At 44.2% G+C, this 24,019-nt stretch overlaps 2 protein-coding genes across 3 annotated transcripts in view; one reads left to right on the top strand and one right to left on the bottom strand.

Annotated features, from left to right (window-relative positions):
* LOC139407141 (discoidin, CUB and LCCL domain-containing protein 1-like) overlaps positions 1 to 11,667 on the top strand; it is a 41,681-nt gene extending 30,014 nt beyond the window's left edge. The window contains exons 13-15 of the mRNA XM_071150590.1: positions 6,190 to 6,239; positions 6,640 to 6,759; positions 9,802 to 11,667. Coding sequence (XP_071006691.1) covers positions 6,190 to 6,239; positions 6,640 to 6,759; positions 9,802 to 10,364 — 733 coding nt within the window. The 3' untranslated portion in view covers positions 10,365 to 11,667. The remainder of the gene's footprint in view (positions 1 to 6,189; positions 6,240 to 6,639; positions 6,760 to 9,801) is intronic.
* Positions 11,668 to 12,792: 1,125 nt separating this feature from the next.
* On the bottom strand, positions 12,793 to 22,329 carry LOC139407101 (golgi-associated PDZ and coiled-coil motif containing). 2 transcript variants are annotated; one of them, XM_071150496.1, is made up of 9 exons: positions 21,795 to 22,329; positions 18,596 to 18,760; positions 18,234 to 18,257; positions 17,253 to 17,428; positions 16,831 to 16,996; positions 16,628 to 16,723; positions 16,336 to 16,500; positions 15,631 to 15,805; positions 12,793 to 15,318 (listed from the first exon to the last, which is right to left on the bottom strand). In XM_071150496.1, exons 1-9 carry the CDS (start codon positions 22,062 to 22,064, stop codon positions 15,200 to 15,202), a joined length of 1,356 nt encoding a protein of 451 aa, XP_071006597.1. In that variant the 5' UTR covers positions 22,065 to 22,329; the 3' UTR covers positions 12,793 to 15,199. The 2 variants fall into 2 exon arrangements, with proteins under 2 accessions (XP_071006597.1, XP_071006598.1); XM_071150497.1 differs by lacking the exon at positions 18,234 to 18,257 and having other exon boundaries at positions 15,177 to 15,318; positions 21,795 to 22,285.
* Between the last annotated feature and the right edge of the window lie 1,690 nt (positions 22,330 to 24,019).

Genomic DNA, 24,019 nt, shown 5'->3' with positions numbered 1-24,019 from the left:
ATGTCATTTGAATAGATAATGTAATGCTTTTAGAGACGGTAGTGTAAGGTCGTGTAAGAAGAGCTTGCACCTTAATGACTCATGGGGTTCCTGTCCCCATGACAACGTGACTGACTAGCTCAGATTGGCCTGACCTTATATGGCCCCGTAGCAGCGGGTTCTCTCTACCGTGTGCCTACTCTCTAGACGATGTCTGTTAATTATGTGTGGGAGATGTCGTCTGTCTGCCTGTGTGTCTGTCAGTATGGATGTGCCTGAGGAGGAGATATTTTCAGGAAAAGAGAGAGGTGAGGACAAGGAATAGATTGGAGCAAGGGAGAGATGTAAGGGACAATGAGGGTCAGGAAGATTCCTAGAACGGTCCTTTGAAATAGCTGCCTGTCTGTTGCTCAGCTCACATAACAAGCCTGACCACCAACACAACCAGTCATTCGTGTCAGTGAGAGAACACTGGAGGAGGATGCACAACATACAGTGGGGCAAAAAAGTATTTAGTCAGCCACCAATTGTGCAAGTTCTCCCACTTAAAGAGATGAGAGGCCTGTAATTTTCATCATAGGTACACTTCAACTATGATAGACGAAACGAGAAAAAAAAATAGTATTGTAGGATTTTTAATGAATTTATTTGCAAATTATGGTGGAAAATAAGTATTTGGTCAATAACAAACAAGCAAGATTTCTGGCTCTCACAGACCTGTAACTTCTTCTTTAAGAGGCTCCTCTGTCATCCACTCGTTACCTGTATTAATGGCACCTATTTGAACTTGTTATCAGTATAAAAGACACCTGTCCACAACCTCAAACAGTCACACTCCAAACTCCACTTTGGCCAAGACCAAAGAGCTGTCAAAGGACACCAGAAACAAAATTGTAGACCTGCACCAGGATGGGAAGACTGAATCTGCAATAGGTAAGCAGCTTGGTTTGAAGAAATCAACTGTGGGAGCAAATATTAGGAAATGGAAGACATACAAGACCACTGATAAGCTCCCTCGATCTGGGGCTCCACTCAAGATCTCACCCCGTGGGGTCAAAATGATCACAAGAACTGTGAGCAAAAATCCCAGAACCACACGGGGGGACCTAGTGAATGACCTGCAGAGAGCTGGGACCAAAGAAACAAAGCCTACCATCAGTAACACACTACGCCGCCAGGGACTCAAATCCTGCAGTGCCAGACGTGTCCCCCTGCTTAAGGGTAGCCTAGTGGTTAGAGCGTTGGACTAGTAACCGGAAGGTTGCGAGTTCAAACCCCCGAGCTGACAAGGTACAAATCTGTCGTTCTGCCCCTGAACAGGCAGTTAACCCACTGTTCCCAGGCCGTCATTGAAAATAAGAATTTGTTCTTAATTGACTTGCCTGGCTAAATAAAGGTAAAATAAAAATAAAAAAAAAGTACATGTCCAGGCCCGTCTGAAGTTTGCTTGAGAGTATTTGGATGATCCAGAAGAAGATTGGGAGAATGTCATATGGTCAGATGAGACCAAAATAGAACGTTTTGGTAAAAACTCAACTCGTCGTGTTTGGAGGACTAATAATGCTGAGTTGCATCCAAAGAACACCATACCTACTGTGAAGCATGGGGGTGGAAACGTCATGCTATGGGGCTGTTTTTCTGCAAAGGGACCAGGATGACTGATCTGTGTAAAGGAAATAATGAATGGGGCCATGTATCGTGAGATTTTGAGTGAAAACCTCCTTCCATCAGCAAGGGCTTTGAATATGAAACGTGGCTGGGTCTTTCAGCATGACAATGATCCCAAACACACCGCCCGGGCAACGAAGGAGTGGCTTTGTAAGAAGCATTTCAAGGTCTTGGAGTGGCCTAGCCAGTCTCCAGATCTCAACCCCATAGAAAATCTTTGGAGGGAGTTGAAAGTCCGTGTTGCCCAGCAACAGCCCCAAAACATCATTGCTCTAGAGGAGATCTGCATGGAGGAATGGGCCAAAATACCAGCAACAGTGTGTGAAAACCTTGTGAAGACTAACAGAAAACGTTTGACCTCTGTCATTGCCAACAAAGGGTATATAACAAAGTATTGAAACTTTTGTTAATGACCAAATACTTATTTTCCACCATAATTTGCAAATAAATTCATTAAAAATCCTACAATGTGATTTTCTGGATTTTTTTGGTCATTTTGTCTGTCATAGTTGAAGTGTACCTATGATGAAAATGACAGGCCTCATCTTTTTAAGTGGGAGAACATGCACAATTGGTGGCTGACTAAATACTTTTTTGTCCCACTGTATGTGGTTGTATACCATTCATCTTTTTATTATCAGCCTTTGTTGTCTTTAGTTATGTGGAGGTGGAAGGTAGAGGGGCTTAAAAGCTTCCTCAAGGTTCCCAGCCAAAACAGTTCGGAAGAGTTTGCGCTTATATTATGACGATATTTTGTGAAATGTTTGTTTGGTCGGCTGTTCCGGCACATTTTATTTCTGGAGGCAAACCGAAGTCGGTAGCTGAAGTTTGCGCTTCTTTGTCTGTGATTGGTCAACAGTGGGGATTATAGGGCCTCCTGAGTGGCGCAGCGGTCTAAGGTACTGCATCGCAGTGCTAGAGGCATCACTACTGATCCGGGTTCGATCCCGGGCTGTGTCGCAGCCGGCCTTAACCGGGAGACCCATGAGGCGGCGCACAATTGACCAAGCATTGTCCGGGTTAGTGGAGGGTTTGGCCTTGTGTCCTTGTCCAATACCGCTCTAGCGACTCCTTGTGGAGGCCAGGCGCATGCACGCTGACTTCAGTCCCCAGCTGTATGGTGTTTCTCCTGACACATTGGTGCAGCTGGCTTCCGGGTAAAGCGAGCATTGTGTCAAGAAGCAGTGCGGCTTGGCAGGAACGTGTTTCGGAGGACGCATAGCTCTCAACCTTCGCCTCTCCCAAGTGCGTCCGTCCGGGAGTTGCAGTGTTGGGACAAGACTAAGTACCAATTTGGATATCACAAAATTGGGGAGAAAAAAGGGGTAAAAAGTGCAAAAAAAACAGTAGGGATTATTCAATAAAGTCTTTGTTGCCATTCAATGAGAGACGACTTGTTTTCATGTAGTTTTTTTCATTAAGAAATAATAAACCAAACAACTTGGTTAGATAAATTGCGCTTCTAAGATCTCGGCAAAAACTTCAAAATGAATTACAGATTTCTTGAGTCTTCGTTAGGGGAATATTCAGAGGTGGAAACTTTCCTTGGGAATAAATGGAAATATATACAAATGTAATATTAATCCATTTAAATGTAGCTGTTTTTTTTGCATTGGATATATTTACCATACTTATCATAAGTAGATCCTTCCAATAGAAAAAAAAAAAATAGTTACAAGTTGAACTTTAATTAAATGAGTTGACTCTTCACATGGGATGATTTCACTGAACAACAAAAGAAAGGGAATATTGAATGATCCCCAATGATCCATCACATCTCCCCAAAAAACTTTTTCAACATACATCTGTAAAATGATAGTGTAGAAACTAAAGCATTGGTTGTCTTCCTCTCAGACTTCCATGTCTTCTCCTTGGACCTCCTCAATGTCCACCTCTTAAACATCAGACTCTGAGGCCTCATCTTCACTGTCACTGTCCAACCTTGTTGAGGATGGTTCGTTGTCTGGATCAAAAAGCCTCAAATTTGCCCAGATGGCCACCAATTTTTCAACCCTTGTATTGGTCAGCCTGTTGTGTGTTTTGGTGTGTGTGTGTCCAAACAAGGACCAGTTGCGCTCTGAGGCGGCTGATGTTGGTTGGATTTGGAGGATGATGGAGTCAACAGGGGAAAGAGCCTCAGATCCACAAAGTCCCTTCCACCAGGTGGCTGATGAGATATGTTGGCACGACTGCCATATTGCATCTCCATCCCAAAGCCCTTGCTTGGAAGTGTACTTTGCCAGGCTGCCAATAAACTTTCTCTCATCCAGGACAAGGTGGCGAAACACGGTAGTGATGACACCATAAGCCTTGTTGATCTCTGCATCAGACAGGATGCTCTTGCCAGCATACTTGGGGTCCAACATGAACGCTGCAGCGTGTATGGGCTTCAGGCAGAAGTCTTCATGCTTTTTGATGTATTTCAGAACTGCAGTTTCCTCTGCTTGGAGCAACAGACAGGATGGCATTGTCTCCCTCAATCCGCTACTGCTATAGGTTTCAGGCTGCTTACCACTCTCTCCCAAAATACATCATCCAGGAGGATCCTCTTGATGGGGCTGTCCATATCAGCAGACTGTGATATGGCCATTTCTTGGAGAGACTTCTTCCTCTCCAGGAGATTGTCAAACATGATGACAACACCACCCCAACTGGTGCTGCTGGGCAGCTTCAATGTGGTGCTCTTATTCTTCTTACTTTGCTGGATGAAGTAGATTGCTGCTATAACTTGATGACCCTTCACATACCTAACCATTTTCCTTGGCTCTCTTCTAGAGTGTATCCATTGTTTTCAGTGCCTGATGTCCTTGAGGAGCAGATTCAATGCATGAGCAGCACAGCCAATGGGTGTGATGTGAGGGTCGGACTCCTCCACTTTAGACCAAGCAGCCTTCATGTTCGCAGCATTGTCTGTCACCTGTGCAAACACCTTCTGTGGTCCAAGGTCATTGATGACTGCCTTCAGCTCATCTGCAATGTAGAGACCGGTGTGTCTGTTGTCCCTTGTGTCTGTGCTCTTTTAGAATACTGGTTGAGAGGTGGAGATGATTCCTTGCCCACAAACATTTGACCACCCATCAGAGATGATTGCAATACAGTCTGCTTTCTCTATGATTTGCTTGACCTTCACTTGAACTCTGAAATCGGCATCCAGCAAATTAGTAGATAAAGCATGTCTGGTTGGAGGGGTGTATGTTGGGCGAAGAACATTCAGAAATGTCTTCCAATACACATTGCTTGTGAGCATAAGAGGTGAATCAGTTGCATACACAGCTCAAGCAAGACATTCATCAGCATTTCTCTGACTACGTTCCTCCATTGAGGTAAAAAAAAAACTTCTGATTCCAGGAGGACCGTGAGCTGTTGCTATTGATAAGGTGTCTGATTTGTCATTTTCACCTCGAAGAGAGGCAGAGGGACTTTTGTCAGAGGTTGCTTGTTGTGAGCACTGAGGCAACTTTATGCACTTCAGATTATTCTGCATCTTTGTTGCATTCTTCTCATATGGTTTGACACATTATTTGCAAATTGCTTTTACTACTACATTAGAAGCAGTGAAATGTCTCCACACATCAGATAGTGCCCATGGCATTTTCCTGTAAAGATTAGAAAACAATAGTAAAAAAACAAACAAATACAATTCCACAGATAAATTGTTAAGCAGTTAGATTAAACAACTCCTGTGTAAGATATATTTTTTTAAATGAAACATGTATGGAAACAGGTGAATTAACACTCCTCAGTTAGCAGGCAAGCTAAAACCCACATGGTAGCAAAAACTAACTAGTTAGAAATGATTTAAACACACTTTGCTGTAGGCTACTATTTACTTGTTAACTAAAAAACATGTATGTCATATAAAATATTTACTCCACCCAGTATTGTAATCAAAGCATGTAGTCCTTGGCTCAGACAGTGTAGTAGTGTGGGCTCAATAGCATCACATTAGTGTGAAAGATCTTGAAAATCAGCTGTACATGTAATGGAAGAGTGCACTGTGCATACAGACGGTTGCAATTCCATTGAATTGGGGATAGGTTAACCAAAATATGCCACAAGACCTAGAATTGCCTTGTATATCCCACAAAAAAAGGTTCACTGTCATAAGCTAACTTCTTTGATGAATTTTAAGCAAAATTCCTGGGCTTAACTTCACATGGAAAATGCGCAACCCTAATTCAGACTAGGAACTGGCTATTGCGTCTCAAAATGGACAAACAGTACTATTGACTATTCTCGTTTTTCAAGCGAAGGTCTTTCTAACGGAGTATGCGAGCACTCTCATTCGGTTCGGCTGAAGCATGCTAATGCCTTACGGGGTCATCTGTCAGTGTCAGAAGATGTGGCCAGCTGTTTGACTCCACTGGGGAGGAGAGGGAGCAAAAGGGAGAGGGGGAAGAGAAACGAGAGAAGGGGTGCTCAGCAGAGCCAGGCAGTGGTGCCTCATCTCCCCCCAGGAGGTTATCAGAGGAATGGGGTGAGGGAGCACCACTGTCCTCCCTGTAACTGGAGTTCACAAAGGCATTTGTCTTTCTGTCACAGGAAGAAGACAAAGGAGAACTCGTACGGATCTTCAGATGCCCAGAAACCAGGTCGGTGAACAATTGACATTGTAAAAGATGTCATTCATATTACTGCACATCAAAATTGAATCATTTTTTTTGTGAGAAACAACATGTATGGTGAAGATGAGCCCTAGAATCCTTTGTTTACAAACTGTAGGCAGGATAATCCATGTTATAGTGATACCCAGGCAGTGGACAGGTTACATATCATTCCTTATCATTATGGCTGCTTTAATGAAACTACCAGAGCCCATTTGTTGTTCTGTGACAACATGTCTGTGCTGTGTAATGGGGGGTTGTGGTTAGTGAAAATTCAGTCAGGCCTGGGCTTGCATCTGGGGCTTATATATGTGCTATCTCTCCATGCTAGAGTCCTGTCATTATGTCTGTCTGTGGAGTTGTCTTTTTACTGCCTGCCGGCCCTCAGGTTGCTGGAAGCAGATCAAGCAGCCGTTTGCCAGGCACCAGTCCACAGAGTTCACCATCAGCTACAGTTCAGAGAAAGACCCAATACAGAAACTAGACCTGGTCACCAGCACCATGGCAGGTGAGGACACATGCACTCACTGAGACGTGAGAGTATGGACGTACATGTCCAATCATCACAACTCAAGAGGCTGAGGCACCCATGGAAGTGAAATAGAAGCATTCTGTGGCGGCACCACTAGGGCTGTGGCGGCACCACTAGGGCTGTGGCGGCACCACTAGGGCTGTGGCGGCACCACTAGGGCTGTGGCGGCACCACTAGGGCTGTGGCGGCACCACTAGGGCTGTGGCGGTCACGAAATTTCGTCAGCCGGTGATTGTCAAACAAATAACTGCCTGTCCCATGGTAATTGACCGTTAATTAGCATGAACACTTTTAGCATCTCCTGGCTTCCACACACAACCTACAAGCCACTGATGCAGACCTTTGGAACAACTACATTTGAATAAATCCATGTAATATAGCCTACACCTTCACAATAAGTTCTAAAGAAACATGAAATTAAGAAAATGTAGTCTATTTCAGAAGAACAGAATAGCATACTGAGTTGTCTTTATGTTAGGTCCTGATCTGACTATGCCATATGGCTGTGGGCTACACTAGTTCATTTAGTGGACAAGATTAGCTTAGAATTCCGTGGCATTATTTTATATTATTTTACAAAGCTGAATAAAATAGAAGGGATATTTTCTCCAAATAATTTGCTGGAGTGTGCACATGCGGCAATTCTGTGTTGAGCGTTTAACAAAGAAATAATTAATTTAGATTAATTAATGTAACTTTCATGTCAGGATAAGCTTGCAGGAAGGGTACCACATGAGGGAGGAGGATGTCTTCCCTGTAATGCACAGCGTTGAGATTGCCTGCAATGACAACAAGCTCAGTCCGATGATGCTGTGACACACTGCCCTAGACTATGACGGACCCTCCACCTCCAAATCGATCTCACTCAAGAGTACAGGCCTCGGTGTAACGATCATTCTTTCGACGATAAACCCGAATCCGACCATCACCCCTGGTGAGACAAAACCGTGACTCGTCAGTGAAGAGCACTTTTTGCCAATCCTGTCTGGTCCAGCGACGGTGGGTTTGTGCCCATAGGCACCGTTGTTGCCGGTGATGTCTAGTGAGGACCTGCCTTACAACAGGCCTACAAGCCCTCAATCAAGCCTATTGCGGACAGTCTGAGCACTGATGCAGGGATTGTGCGTTCCTGGTGTAACTCGGGCAGCTTGCCCGCTTTGCATGTTATTTTCGCATTTAATACATGTCACAAATCAATTTGCATTTGGTACCTTGGGCAGAGTGTTAGCACCAACTCACAAAACCCCCGTTTCTCTACCGTGTAAATTGGGACCATGTCTTTGCAGATGTAAGTTGTAACGGCAGCTGTTATCTCCTTCCATCTTTGATTCTTTTTCATATGGTTTGCCGCGGGCAAAAGCCTCAGCAAGTTGGGGGTTTGTTTTGAGCACTCTACACATTTTTTGGGGTCTCATCCATACTCTCACCGTACTGTTTGACATGATTCTTGCGTAGGTGGTAAAATAGGTTAGTGGTATTTGAGGCCTGCGGCATATTTAGCAGAGGACTGTTTTCTGGTCCGTGTCAGACTTTTCATACCCAAACCACGTCCATGTGACCGAAGTAGCCCCTCTTTTAGGGCCGAGCTCCGTGCCTCCATGCTCTGTGTCACGTTCACTCTCCTTCCTCCATGTTTGTTTGTGTTGCAAATTTCCTTTCACACGTGCCGTGTGGAAGAACGCAAAGCGCCGCCCAACTGACTAAAAATATTGCCGTATAGTGTGATTTGCGACACAATGAAATAAACGAGAGCTTAATATGAAACGATATACTTTATTTATCGTCACACGGTATACATCGTCATATCGCCCAGCCCTACTTAATATTAGAAAGCTGATGGGATCCTCCTCTTTTTAGTGGAGGCCATCACTCTGTTTTCTCACCTAATTGCATAGCCTATAGAAATGTTTTAGAACATGAGCTCATGGGCTCTCATGAAGTGTTTGATTTAGATTTTCGATTACATTTGCATTGATGTCAGAGTGATTAGAGGGACAATCGAGTGCTGAGTACCAGTTAGCAAGTTTGGTAGGTTACTAATGACCATCAGCAGTATCAGAGCCTGGAGAAGCCTAATCACCGTGACTAAATGATCACATTGAATTTGACTCCCTTCATGACTTGTGACTGCCGGTGTGGCGGTAATACAGTCACCGTAACAGCCCTAGGCCCTAAGCACCACCACCTGCTATTGAACTTCCATCTTCCTTCACGAGAGGCTGGGTTACTTGTATTGATCCATAATTACTCCATCACCCAGGCAGTGTGTTGTGGTGAACTCTGAAAGTCAAGCTCTCCACTCTTTACAGACAACTCCATTCACAGTAACTGTGACCCTTCTCGCACACACAATTCTCTGCTTTACAGTTCTCTGCTCACTCCATGGCCAAGGTAATCTAGAACTCATTGTAAGCTCCTGGCTCAGTGTGTGAACCGACCATACAAAGTAAGAAGACATCACACAATGGCCTGTAAAGCCAGTTGACGATCCTCTCTTCTCTGGCTCTTATCAGTAATTACATGTAATTCTGGGTAAGCTGGAGAGGGTTTGATCATTAAAGCTGGAGTCAGCAGGAGGCTAGCCGGTGTAATCCTTGACTTTGGAAAGTCCTCTACTAGTCTGCTGAATAGTTCCTGACAGGCTGAGAGGCAGCCAGATGAATAATGGTCTACTGCTACTGTTAATAATCCACAGCTTCCCTTCAGGGCACCAATTATTAATGATTCACATACTTTGCCAGGGTTGAATATTCTATATTTAGATAGATCACAGGCTCCCTGTGCACTGTTAACCTGCTACCTGTATATGCAGAGAAATCAAAGAGATAATGTCCGTGTTGAAAAATTGGCGTCCTTTTGATCTATAACAGAGTCATGTTATTCATTATAACTGAGTGAAAACAATTTTTTGATTTGGTGTTTTAATATGCTCATTCTAAAACAGATTGTCACGTTTGATCACCAGTAATAAAGTTGGTAGTATTCTGTTCTTAAGTGGCCTGTGTCCTTGTCCTCCAGAGTACCAGCAGCCTCTGATGATTGGGGTTGGCACAGTGGCCAGGAAGGGCTCTACGTTCCGGCCTATGGACACGGAGACCAAAGAGGATCCTAGCAACCCCTCCACCCACTACGACTACCTGCACACAGCCAACCAGTATGCCCTGCCTCTCACCAACCAGGAGCCAGAGTACGCCACGCCCATCATCGAGCATCACACCTTCCACAAGGACGGGTTCCTGCCCGACCCGGCTAGTTACAGCGTCCCAGGTGTGGTCCTCAGCAAGACCCCATCCTTTAAAACCCTGGACAGGAAGGCAGGGGTGGGCTCCTCCGGGGGCTACCAGATACCCCAGCTCAAAATAGACCGGGGACACAGTAACTCTGAGGGGGTCTACGACAGCCCCAAGGTGAACAAGCCTGTGGGCCAGAGCAGTGGCCTCTCAGACTACCAGAGGCCCCAGGCCAAGCCAGGCGTGCTGGAATCCTACTCCACCCCCAGGGACTGTGTGAGGGTGGCTCCCACCATGGGCCACAGGCCGGACCATAGACCAGACCCTGAGGGCAGTTCTGGAGGAACCTGAAGATGGAACATGTCTGGGACTACAGGAATAAACTGTCAAACTGTGATTTTGATCAGTTCACGGCCATTTTGGACTGAGCTTACTGTAGCAAACACAACCGCTAAATTATTTCTCAACTGACTTTCAGGAATGTGGGAGACGAGAGTGCTTGTATCTGAGGCTGTGCTGGCAGACATTTTGTGAATAAGAAAATACGGATGGTTACTTCAACTGTCCTATTTCTTTTAAGGGGTGGGGTGATTTTATTAAAAAGCAAATGGTGATGGAGACAGGAAATATCCTGAAAATGGGAAAATACCTCTCCTCATTCTCAACTGTGACTGATGCTTGTGACTGTAACATACATTACGAAATAATGTGACTTCGTTCCTTAACTGTACAGTATATTTTGAGGTCACGATAAAGCTTTCAGAATCTCTCGGTCTGAGGTTAAGCTGCTTTCAGCAGGGAAGCATAGAGGAAGCAGAGTGCTTTATTAAATAAAGCAGCACCCCAGTTAAAAGTGGTAGATTTGTCCCCAGCGGGTCCTACTATAGGATGTTTAACAAAGTCAGTCCGTGCTCTTAACAAAGAATTGTAAGTACACACTGAATGAAGTGACTGAAAGGACTGGTGTCACCGCATGGGGTCCCCCACAATGGGGGCTTTGTCACTATGTTGCAGGGGGCTCTGAAGCCGACGGCTGCATCGCTGCTCTGTGTCAGTCTGAAGGCAGATCTGGTCAGTGGGATCAGCGAGCCAATGAAAAGGCAACAGGAGAGTGTTTACAGTTAGTCTGGCGTATTGAGGAACGCCCGGCAGGGGATTTAGGGGAGTAAACTGGACTGAAACACATCACAGAGCTGTGTTTTTCAGATGCTCTGTTTAGCTGGACATGGTGAACTACTATACAGGCCAGTTCCATTTAAATGGATGTTGAATACAAAGCCATGTTGAATGGTACCAATACTACAGTCTAGTCGATTGTGTATAGGTGTGTACATACAAGGGCATAGTTTGAAAATGTATATTGCCAAGAGGAAAGAAAAAAAGAAATGGAATAAATGCTGTCGACTGTATTTAAAGCACCTGTGCGTGTGGTGTTGCTGCTGTGTACTGAAGACAGAACTTGGGATCGAGCTAAGAACTCTTTCATTTCTGTGAAATATTTTTGGGAGATCTTTTCAGCTGGGTTGTATGTACATGTACTGCGAGAAGTTATTCTCTTCAGACTCTCTCTGTGATGTCACTCTTTCAAAATGTTCTGTGTGTCTACTGCATGTTGGCTGTAAGCTGAGCCCTGAATAAAAACACCAGCAGTTGACTTCTTCATGTCAAGGTCTCTTTACTATGTGAAAATGTGTTTCTCAGCAGCCGTAGCCTCGGCCCTAGGATGCCCGGCATTCCAGTCCCAGCGCCCAAAGAAGCAGGAAGTTTGCAGGATCCCCCCCACCTCCACTCAGCCTGTGTCTGTCTGTGGAGGAATGTGGCAGTTTGGTGTCGGTCGTGGGGAAGCAGCTGATGATCAGCCACACTGCTGCTGCCCAGTCCTCCCAGCTATGGGCCCACCCGAGGGGAGAGAGCTGGGTTGTGGGGGGTATGACGGCCTATCTGAGGACCCTGATAACACGTCACTGGTCTCTTCAGAAGCAGGGGGTAGGGTGATGGTCTGATGGAGATAGACTAGGCTTGAGTAGAGCCTGTTTTGTGTGTGTGTGAAGTGGTGTCTGCCAGTGGCCTCGGCTTGGTCGTTCACACAGGGGTGTGGAACACTGTTTACACCTCCAGCCTCCAACCCAAAACTACATGAAAGCTCAGACTCAGAGCAGCTCTCTGTTAACATACTGCTCCTAGCTATTCAGCTTATCCCCTCAAATTCCAGTCATGTCTCTTCTTGCAGACTGCTGACTTTGTTCATATGAGCTTGAAGAGTATGGCTTTTTCTCAATTGCATACTACTCGAGACCTCTGTATCCTCAAAACCAAGCCTGATGTCCCTCCCCTCTGACCTTCTCCAATGGGTTTTGAGGAGATGAAAGGACGTGAGGAGTATGCAATTGATTGAAGGCCCATCTGTTTTGTACTGTGCCTCCCATCGAAACGGCTTAAACGGTTCAAATCTAAAATTGCAGCCTATTTAAAGTATTTGGCAATTTTTTTTACCATAACTAAGATCAGCAGTTTGAATCATAACTTTTAATTAGCAACATTTCATGTATGTATAAACTCAGACTACCGACTGGTTCTACAGTTTACATCGCCCCCTGGTGTTCATTGTGGTTCACTGAACAAAAGCAATATTATAGTAACAAACAGATCAGAAAAAATTAACTTCCACTTAATAATTCTGTTCCTCATTCAAACATTTGGATCTTCACATTTCAACCTAGTGAAGATTGAATCCTTCAAGAGATCTGAGCCCTGACGGCAGGGCTATCCACAGACCACATTGGGCAAATACATTTGTTTATTTAATGTTATACATTACGTACAGATACTTCAGAGACCCCTTTTAAAATAACATTAAGAAAACAAGGTCGGGTTAAAAAAAACTGTGTACAAAAAGGTTGCCTTTGTTCCTTCAGGCGAAATCCCTGGCAACAAGCGGAAAGAAGAACATTCTCTATGGCATGACATGCAGCGCCAGTGTTGGGATGACGCCTCGGTCTCATTTCACTAACGTTAAGCAGGGTGTGGACACATCCTTCATGCAGAGCATTTGCGTTAGATCAAAGCGCAATTTACATCCAAAACCGGACCTGCAGTTTAGCCTCACTGATAAGAAATGGCCATGAATGAAATCAACACAAGGCTGCAGATTGTCATGACCCCACCCATGGGGGTACATTTGTAATAAGTAGAGATGCTACTACAGTAGCTAAATTCCAATATGATGTACAAAAATTATTATTTTAAAATAGCTAATACATTAATATAGCATATACAGATTTATTACTATAGTCTAAGATGATAGTTTGTGAATTTGAATAAATGGATCGTGCATAAAAATATTCTATTGCTATTATCCTTTGCATATACAGAAACCTTTTGGTTGTGTAAAATGAATTGAATAAAGCTAGAAAACAAACCCCCATCACTCAGATAAGGTTACCAACCTATGACGGCGTGTACATATTTTTTTTCTATTGACGAAGTTTGTTTGTAAGTGTTGTTTGTGTCGCACTGCTTTGCTTTATCGCCAGGTCGCAGTTGTAAATGAGAACTTGTTCTCAACTGGCCTACCTGGTTAAATAAAGGTGACATAAATACATTTAAAGAAGATATCAGAACACAGTGCAGCAGACACACTGTTGTCAGTCATCTTTGGGTCCTAACGAGTCTGAAGACAGTTTGACTGCCACTGACAGTAGAGAAGGGTGGGGAAAACCAACCAACGATGGACTTTTGGGAGATGCATCCAAAAGGCAAGATATGTACTTTGTTAAAAGGGAATAGAACAAAGGAGAAATCCTAGTTGAGTTTAAGAGGGGAAAAATAAAGACATTGCACTTCTGATTTCGGTCAACGTGACAACAACTGAAAAGACAAGATTTGGCCCTCCAATCCGGTGTCTCCCTATTCTGTCCTTTTGAGTTGTCCCCCTGACCGCTCACTTCCTCTTACAGACGACTCAATTTGCAGTGCTTTATACACAGGCGAATCATATCATTGTCCGTGTAATGTTGAAGATATAGCCCAACTTTGCAAAAACACTGGTCAGTTAAACACCATTAACTATGATAATGCCCTTTTAGTATAAGAGCTGTTTGAAAAGATCACCTGACATTTCAGCCAGTTTTGGTGGGATGGAGTTTTTGCCTGCCTGGTGACATCACCAGGTGGTACATTTGTTAGACCAATAAGAAAGAGAGAGTTCCAAACCTCTCTGCCAATAACAGCTAGTTTTTACCTCCTCACTCAAACCACTCAGACAGTTCTACCACAATTCTTGCTTGAGAAACTGCTCTTGCTAAGGAGCAATTTGCTTCTATTTAACCATTTTAATTGATTGCTACCCAGAAATGATTTTATATTGAGTTTTTTTATATATATATTTTTTAACTGAGCCATTAAAGAAAAACATTGTGTAATGAGTGCTCAGAGGACTGAAAAACAGATGTATCCAGCATTTAAACACTGAACTATGGTGACATTATGTGATACCATTGATCAAACACAGATGGAACACCCTCATAGCTGATATAGTTAGAATTCTTTCACTGTACATTCTGTTTTGACATACAGTAGGTGAATGTAGCTCTCTCATATTCTGAACACTAAGGACTAGGCCTACTGGTAGGTGGATCTAAGAGCGGTGCAGGTTTGACGTGGGATTCAACATCGATACCATAATCAGTGGTAGAAGATGAACATTCAAGTTGAGAGAAAAACCCTCATCTACAGTAGCTACATGTGGAAGAGAGAAATAAAAGCCAACATTTATGAAGGGAGAAAATCTTTCTCGGCCTTATAAAATAGTTTTCATTACCAGCAGGGCAGTCCCAGTAAGGTAGTGTCGTCAGTGTGGGGGAAAAAAGGATCAGTAACTATACGCAAACAGAGAAAAATACCACTCAGTTGAGAGATCTACCATCTTCTCCAAACTAGACCCACATCCTCTCCTCAATATCGGGTCTCATCTAATTGGCTCCTCACCACTGCACGAAGATAGTAACGTGAATTCAACAGAGCTCCGAGTGTGTTTCCATAACAACTTAATGATGAGTCAACTCTATCCCCACATATATCCTCCGGGGGAATCTGGTGCAGGCCAGTCTCTCAAATCTCATACAGTATAGTACACAAACACACATGCACTTCAGTCTTTCAGCCCCCCCCCCCCCCCCTCCCTCGCTCTATGACGAGCTCTCTCCGGACTCAGCAGCCTTAGACATGGTCTCCTCCGATGTCGTCTCACTGGAGATCCCGGTGTCTCCGTTCTCCGGGCTGTCACTCACGGACATCTTCTCCAGAGCTGCAGCAGTAGGCACAGAGACAGAGAGAGACAGACATGAATACTCTCTTTACTGGAGGATCTACCATCACATTCTGTGGGCCTTTCAGGTGGATGAAACGCTACATTTTCGGTTCATTCCCATATGCTCATATGGCATTTTGGCACTCTTTAAAGTCCATTAACACAAAGACTCCCATTTGTATAAAGCAAGCGAAATGTGAAGTAAGACAACATTGTTTAAAATGCACGCACATTAAAATAAAGCCATACTATTATGAAAACAATGTGTTTGTTTTCTATGAATAATGAGGTACAGTAGACATAACATACCTTGTAGCGATGCGGAGTCTGCGGTGCCGTTGTTCCTGCTGGAGGCTGACCCCTCCTCCAGCTCATCTAGGTAGAGCCGGTAGCGATGGCCGTCGTCATCCTCATACTCCACGTTCTCATCGTCAGAGTCCACCTCCGGGGCTACGTACACAACCTCAAACTCTATCTCTCCCCTCTGGAGGAGACACACACACACACACACACCACAGAGGGTGAGACAAAACTTAACAAGAGCTTACTTAGTTCATTTGTTGGTTTGCTGAGGCATGATTAACTGTTTTCCCCCCCAATGCAGAGCAGCAGTCCCGCAGGCTGAATTGACTAACCCCAGCATGAACCTCCGGTTGTAGACTGACCGAGGTCACCACTGATGTTTAGAGAGAGGAGAGATGACTGACTCTCAGTAAAAGCTTTAACTCCCAGGCTAACCACTAAATGGTCACACAGACTCACACAAAAAGGTGTCCCCAACTCAATAAATGCTTTTGAAATCACAAAAAGAATGTCTTAGCTTTTTACTATTGTTTTACTTAGAATGGTCCCTTAGTGTACATGTACCAACGCTTCAATGCAGTCATTATGTCATACATGTATAGCATGACAACAAACATAACAAAGCAAACATATCTGGACCAGCAGGCTAAGTTTGCCTGAATTCAAGATGCGAGCACTCAGCCCTTCTCTCTCCCAGGACCCGAGTCTGACCTGTTGTGAGAGGATGGTGACGGCTTCCTTGTGTTTGGCGTCCCTCAGGTTGATGCTGTTGACAGCCAGGATGGCATCACCCACATGGAGCCCCCCACAGCGCTCCGCAGGCTGGGTAGGATGGATCTCTGAGATCAGGATGGGCACCCCGTGTTCCTTACCACCCTTTCCATCCGGAAATAAGACATACAAACACATATTAAGGTATGGACCATGACAGATGAGCAACACACTACGGGTTAAGACATAGCATTTAACACTTTCTGGTTTGGGCTAAATTGGTGGAGGTTACCGTGATTGAAATTCCAAGTCCCTCGTGATCTTCTTTGGCCAGCACTACTTTACGAATAGGACCAACTCCTTGGGTCTTCTTCAGTACATCTGTTTCCTGAGGGAGAGATCAAACAGGCAAATAAATAGTGAAAAGCAAACAGTACAAATACCTTAACTACAATTAAGATCAATCCCCTAGCGATGGCTCTGATGTCTACTCACATGCCCTACTGGAGAAGGTAGGGGTTTCTTGGGATCGTTGCGCCCCCTGCAGGCTCGGATGACTGTCTTGTGGCGGTGGAGGTGGATCTCAGCCTCCAGCTGGTTCCATAGTTTGTCATGAGCGGGCCCCTTCATGTCCCGACCCAGTAACTGGATCTGCTGAACTCTGGAGACAATGGACACAAAAACAACCAGTTACCAATGCCAGCATTATTGGTTTCAGGTAGTCCCTCCCTATTTCAAATCTGCTTGCTTCTGTTTGTGGAAAAATGGATATGGCCCTGATCAGGGGTTAAATTGGGAATTTGGAGGGGAAGATCCTATTTGCGTTATGTCAAGATTAGGGTTGGAGCTGGAGCTAGGGTTGGAGCTGGAGCTAGGGTTGGAGCTGGAGCTAGGGTTGGAGCTGGAGCTAGGGTTACCTTCCAGCCAGCTCTTTGTCCAGGTACTTGGCTGCCAGTCTAGCCCCGTAGACCTCAGCCTGCAGTACGGCGATGTGCCTGCGGAGGGCCTCATTCTCCTTCTTATGCAGCTTGACCTCTGCCTCCAACTTCACTTCCTTCACCTTCTCCTTCTTGTTGTCCTGCAGCTCCCTCTCCTGTCACACACACACACACAAAGAGAAATGGTTGAGTTAAACTCTACAGAGAAAGTGCTTTACTCCGGTCAGCTGGCACTTTGCTGTACAGAGACCCCTCCCTGCTCCACTGAGGAGTCAGAGAGAATGGGCCATGACTGGAGGTTGGAGCAATCTCCTCTGATCAACATTAGAGGAAGCGCAGTCGACAGGCACTGCAGCCGGCCCGCAGGGCAGGGAGCAGGAAAAGAGCAGTCCACTGCTGCATCCTCACAGGCTGGGCTGCAGCCACAAAGACCATGTCACAGACAAACATGGATACAATACACAGTATCGGTGAAGCAGAAATTAAATATCTACTTGGTAACAAAATACACGCAAACAAGATAGGTGACTGTGGGTTTGGCTGTCATAAGTTCAAAGCATTGACACTTCTGCTGATTAAGAACGAACAACACACAAACTGGGTTACTCACACACACACACATCCTGGAAATCATTGACTTCCCTTTGCACTTTTTTGACAATTGAAACAAAACATGTTCCAAGTATCAAAACATGCACGTTCCAATCAAATGGGGCAACACGGACATACATGAATAGGCAATTATAGACAATGTAACAAAGCTACAATAATTCCAGATCAGTTGTCACTGTCAGTCATTGCCAGCATGAGCCCCATAGGCAGCCTGTTGGACTTGTTGATGAACTGTTGTTAGCAAGAGCAGGAAAAGACAGAACTTGAGGGTGGGATGAGTACAGACACAGACGCACAGCTATCCCCAACCAAAAGAAACAAACACACAGAGGACATGCACACACTTACCATCTCCTCCACTGAGGGAACAGGCTTAAGGTGAGAAGAACAGAGAAGGGGTCAGAGGTTAGAAAATCACAGCCAAGCAGTGGGGAAGAATGCGACCATTTACCACTTTACAGGCCCACTGGAACCTTAGCAGGTATACCATAAATGTGTTTAGCAGTCCGAAGATTCAGGTACAGTAACGCATCAACAACGGTAAAAAAAATAAAAAAGGTCTTTGTATTTCTTCCCAAGAATGTCCAAGACGCATACAGGTAGTTTTATTATCGGACGGAATAGCGACATAAGAAACCACAGTAGGACGTACGTAGTAGAAACTAGAGCGAGAGTCGTGTGGGTGTAAGGGTGTGTGGTCGGTGCCCTACCATCCTGTCTTTGATGGAGTCCGAGTCCACGGTCTGCCCAGCCTTGGCGTGAAGCTGCAGCTGCATGGCATGGAGCTGGAGGAGCTGGTCGTGAACCTCCCTCTCCACCACCACCCTCTCTGCCTGCACGTCAGTCAGCTCCGATCGCAGGCCAACCAGCTGAGCCTGGAGGAGAGAGGGAGAGAGTCAGACAGACAGAGTTACATAATTGTACGCTTCTTCAGACTTCCTAGATTCTTAGGAACCCTCATCATCATGTATGTTTAGTCAAGTCAAGTGTACCAGGCCCAAATCATTATCCCAGCACGGATCAAATTCCATTTTTGATTTTTCCCGTTTTACATTTCCACTCTGTTCTCCATCAGATTTTACAATGCTATTTTTCTTAGAAAGCAGGCTCCTTGTTATTCAAGCCTGAAGGAATTGTGCCAAAATGAATTGGCCTACAGATCTTGCGCTGAAGGTTGTCTATTGTACACAACAAAACCCTGGGAAAAAAATAGATATATTTGTGCTCGTCTCTGGAGCTTATTCAGCTTGGCAACACGGGAAGCAGAGTGGAGTGCAGAGAACAATTCATCTATTTATTTATGGCATTGAAATGGGGCCACCTGCATGTCACAGCTGTAGGAATGAATTGATCCACAGTATGCTTTGAATAAGGTTAGGATTCACTCCACCTATGATGATGAAAGAGGAGTGTGATTATATCATGTGAATCTACCTGAATACTAAACTACCCGTCTCCTAAATGATTTATCAATCATCATCCTCAGACAGAGACTCATCTATCATTGCAGTAATCAGGCAGGCCTTCATTATAATAGAGACCCAGTCTAAATCAAACAGGCCTAGAATATTCTACAGTACAACCCACCATTTAAGACAGTTTAGCCTGTATTTACTCCTCAAATGTAGGGTAGTAGGGGGAAAAAAAGTTTAAATAATTCAGGACATTAGGAGTGTGTGTGTCTGTTTGCTGACCACTTTTGCCTATTCAGACTGAGACAGCCCACATGTCTGGACACACAGGTGGCAGTATGCTACATCAGGAGAAACATTAGCCTACACAGTGCAGCTGCTGGCATCGCACGCCAAACCAACAAAATACAAAGACACATACAGACACACGCATGCAAGCAGACAAATGCACACACACACACACACACGTCAAAAAGGGGCAGGACTTCCTGATTTGACACAGAGTGTTGGGCAAGTGTGGAATGTGTGTCTCGTGGTTGGAGTCTCTATATCCTTGCTCCTAAACACTGTGCTCTCTAAGCATGAAGGAAGGAAAAAACAGGCGTCCGTCCGGCTGACCTCTTCCTGATAAACAATACCCGAGTAACAGTCCGGAGACGAGACTGAGGAAGTCTTAATAGCTGAGCAATCACTTTTTTATGTTTGGTAATCAATAACAGTCTAGTAGGGCAGGCCTAAATAGGGCTGTTGCGGTGACCGTATTACCGCCGCATCGGCAGTCACGAGTCATGAGGGCAGTCAAATTCCAAGTGACCGTATAGTCACGGTGATTAGGCTTCTCCAAGCTCTGATGCTGCTGGTCATTAGTAGCCTACCAAACTTGCTAACTGCCTGGTACTCAGCACTCTATTGTCCCTCTAATCACTGACGACAATGCAAATGTGTTTGAAAATCTAATCAAACACTTCATGAGAACCCTTGAGCTCATGCTGCGCAACATTTCCATAGGCTATGCAATTGCGTGAGCAAACAGAGTGATGGTCTTTACTAAAAAGAGGAGAATCGCACCAGCTTTCTATATTTATTTCTCAACTTCCCTAATATTAAGCACTTTGCTTATATTTACAACAGGAGTATAGCCTACCTGCCTGGCATGAAAATAAACCACGGATAAAAGTGTCTTCCATTCGCTATTTAAGTGCATAGATGACATGTATTTTTCCCGATGCCCCTGTTTTGATACAGGTGCATGATAATGCTCCATTCTAAAACAAAACAAAATGCATACATACAGTACCAGTCAAAAGTTGACAACTACTCATTCCAGGGTTTTTCTTTATTATTTTCTATATTGTAGAATAATAGGGAAGACATCAAAACTATGAAATAACACATATGGAATCATGTAGTAAACAAATATTTATTTCTCGCACAGAATAGGTTGACTTTTGTACTATGGGGGATAGTAGATTGACATAGGCTAGTGCTTTTGCTGTCCATTATGCCTACTCATCTTGTTGGCTGAAGAAAAGTAAATGTGGACGTTCTTCCAATATCTTCAATATGCACCTCGGAATTTGATCCGATGTGTCTGTCTTCACTTGTAGCCTGTGAGAAAGACCCAATCACGTGATGGAGCACGCAGCACTCAGGGAGAAGGGCACAATGGGCACTGGCCGCACAAGGCATGGATTTTTTAGGGCCTTTGATGTATATTTAGCATGGGCTTCTGACTTACCCTTCCTGCTATAAACCCGATACCTGACATGGGGACAACCACCATCTAATATGACCATTGTATCAACCTACCATTAGCTCATAAAACTACTGTAGGCCGGTAGAAAACATGTAGGCCTAGGTAAGGATGTAACAATGCAGATCTAACCTATTTTCTCTAAATATATCTTAGAATCATTTTAAATGGTCACACACTCTGCCAATGGACAGAAAACTGAGGCACTTCGCAAATTGCATGATAGCGGATTTTCCACAAATGTTGTTTACTTTAGCCACGTCAAATAGCCTAATAGGCAATGACGTTCTGGTGTTGTTGGGGGCCTCAGCAATATATTGAGCTGAAGCTGAAGGCTGAAATGCAGTATTGATTTACATGCAGTAATAAGAGCTCTATGGTAGTCAGGAATTGCTGGGAAAGTCTTGTTGACAGAGTCAACTACACTCCTGATCAAACATTCATTAATGTGAGCATGGTGAGGTCATACGTGAAGTAAGGGATAGCATGATCCTTCATTTTGTTTCTCTCATCAATAGATTTGTCAACGTGGAGGGGCACTCAAATCGTGTGTGTGTGATGCCTGATTAGCTATGTCAATTAGCTATTTCAATTGACAGTCAGCTGGATGGGCAGAGACGCACTGTCATGGAAAGTGACATTCTGACAGCTATTTAATAATTCATACATAACCAGCATACCCTTACATACCAGATGATCATACACATACTTTTTAACATTGATACAAGAAAAGCTTGTGCTCACCTCGACTTTGTGATTAAGTTGAAAAATCGTCTGGGCTTTGTGGCAAAGCTGAGCAAAACAGGAGCTGAGACTTGTCATCTTTTGACGACCCTCGTAGGTGATGTCAGCTTGATCTGGATCGATTTCTCCCAGTAGTAAATCGACGTCAACAAACGCCTTGTCAAACTCCTTCTCCAGAACCTCAAGCCACCGAAACATGGACATCCCCGTGCCTGGACTGACCAGGGCAGTGCCCTGGGCTGACGGAGAGACACCGGCCGAGGCAGACATTTCAACAGTGCAGGCTAAAGGCTTTAGCTAAATCTAGCTGGCTAACCTAGCCGCTTCTTTTCACAAATAAAAACAGCGCTTTGCCTTTGTACGTTTACTGAATCGTAATACTTGAGTTACATCGTACTCTAAATGCCCAAATCATACGAAACAGTTACGTTTCAGAAAAGACTAGCTAAATTGAATGAACTTCGTTCTTTCCCAACCCCTAATCATATCAGGAAATCCGAAATCGGATATGGATCATAGCAATCAGAGATAAAACAGGAAGCGAGACATCTCACTCGCTCCTTTTTTCTGGTTCATATACAAATCAATGAACTAAGCGGACCAGACCCAGCTGCTAATGCATTGGTGCCTATGGGAGAAACACCCCTTAAGCAGACCGGAACTGTGACCATTTTTTTCAATTGTAAACGGCCTGAGTGGGACATCTTTATTTATCCGCCACATTTTAAAGCTATGAATCGACTACACAGTCTGCCACACAGCAGAGAAAAATATATCGATAGCAGAGATAGTCGATCCCTGTTGAACTTTGGGACAGTTTACAGCGAAGAGGCGAAGCGGAGTAAAAGCAGAGTTGGAATTCCAGTGTTGGTAGAAGAAAACGTCACAGCTGTATCAAGTACAGAAAAGACAAATGCAGCGGTTCATAGATGTGAGCACCTGTGTTATGAGAGTAAGAAGAGACGTATTGAAAAGTTAAAGAAGCATGGATATGTCTTAAAGAGAAAGGGGGAGTCAGGAGAAGCTATGGATGAGTTCTCTACCCTTACAAAAACTATTACAGCTTTGAAAGTGCAGTAATTGCAGTTGACTGTGGTATTTTGGACACAGTAATTGCAGAATAACTGCAGTGTACTGCACTCGTATTGTCGTTACACTGCAAAATTACTGCATAAAAGTATTTTGGGTGCAGTATTTGCAGCATACTGTTGTGCACTGGAGTTATACTGCACTCTGACTGCAATCTTTTTTCGTAAGGGCATGTTTGAGATGACAAGGGTGTTTGAGATGACAAGGGTGTTGGAGGGCTGCAGGCGGACTGCTCCTCGAGGGTGTGTTATGTGATATTTAAGCACGCACCGGACAGTGTGTTGGAAGCTGTGTTAGGGTTGTTTAATATGCTGTGGATGACTGGGGTGGTACCTGCTGGGTGGAAATGTGCTGTGGTGTTGCCGTTTGTAAAACTAGGTAAAGATGCTGCTAGGGCGTGCAGTTTTCGGCCGATCGCGCAGATGGATACATGTGTGACTTGACAGAAAAGATGATAGTGAGTAGGATGATGTACTGTATCTCTGGGAAGTTAAGGATTTGATGAGCATAGCACAGAGTTGGTTCAGGAGAGGGAGGTCTGCCATGGATGCCCTGATGACAGTTAGCACAGAGATAGCCAAGGCCCTGACAATAAAAGAGGTGATGAGTGTTGTGTATTTTGTCATTGAGAAAGCTTTCAATACCATGTGGAGGGAAGGGTTGTTGATCAAGTTCGATTGAGTCATATGGGTGAAGGTGGGGTCAGAATTGTCAGTGTGGTTTTAAGTGGGCAATGTTTCTTCTCAGGGAAGTGTAGTTAGTCCGGTGTTGTTAACCCTGATGATAGATTACATATTTAAAATATGTAACGTTTTGGGCGATCTGTCCAAATTAACATAGAAATGTGAGTTATAGATCTGTCAGTCTCATAGAAAGCAAGTCTAAAATGCAGTAGATCTGTTCCATGTGTACGATTTCTATGCTGCCTGTTTGTAAGTTTCATTTTTGCATATTTTACCTTCACTTTTATACACCAGCTTCAAACAGCTGAAAATACAATATTTTTGGTTATGGAAAATATATATTCACAGTGGTTTAGATGGTAAAATTATTATTTACATTGACTGCTTTTTTGTCACAAACTGAAATTAGGCTGACTATTCGAATTTTGGCAACCAGGAAATGGCAGTGATTTC

Source organism: Oncorhynchus clarkii, chromosome 4 (genome assembly GCF_045791955.1).
Source record: "Oncorhynchus clarkii lewisi isolate Uvic-CL-2024 chromosome 4, UVic_Ocla_1.0, whole genome shotgun sequence".
In the NCBI taxonomy this organism is placed as follows: domain Eukaryota; kingdom Metazoa; phylum Chordata; class Actinopteri; order Salmoniformes; family Salmonidae; genus Oncorhynchus; species Oncorhynchus clarkii.
This window is presented reverse-complemented; position numbering and strand designations above follow the sequence as displayed.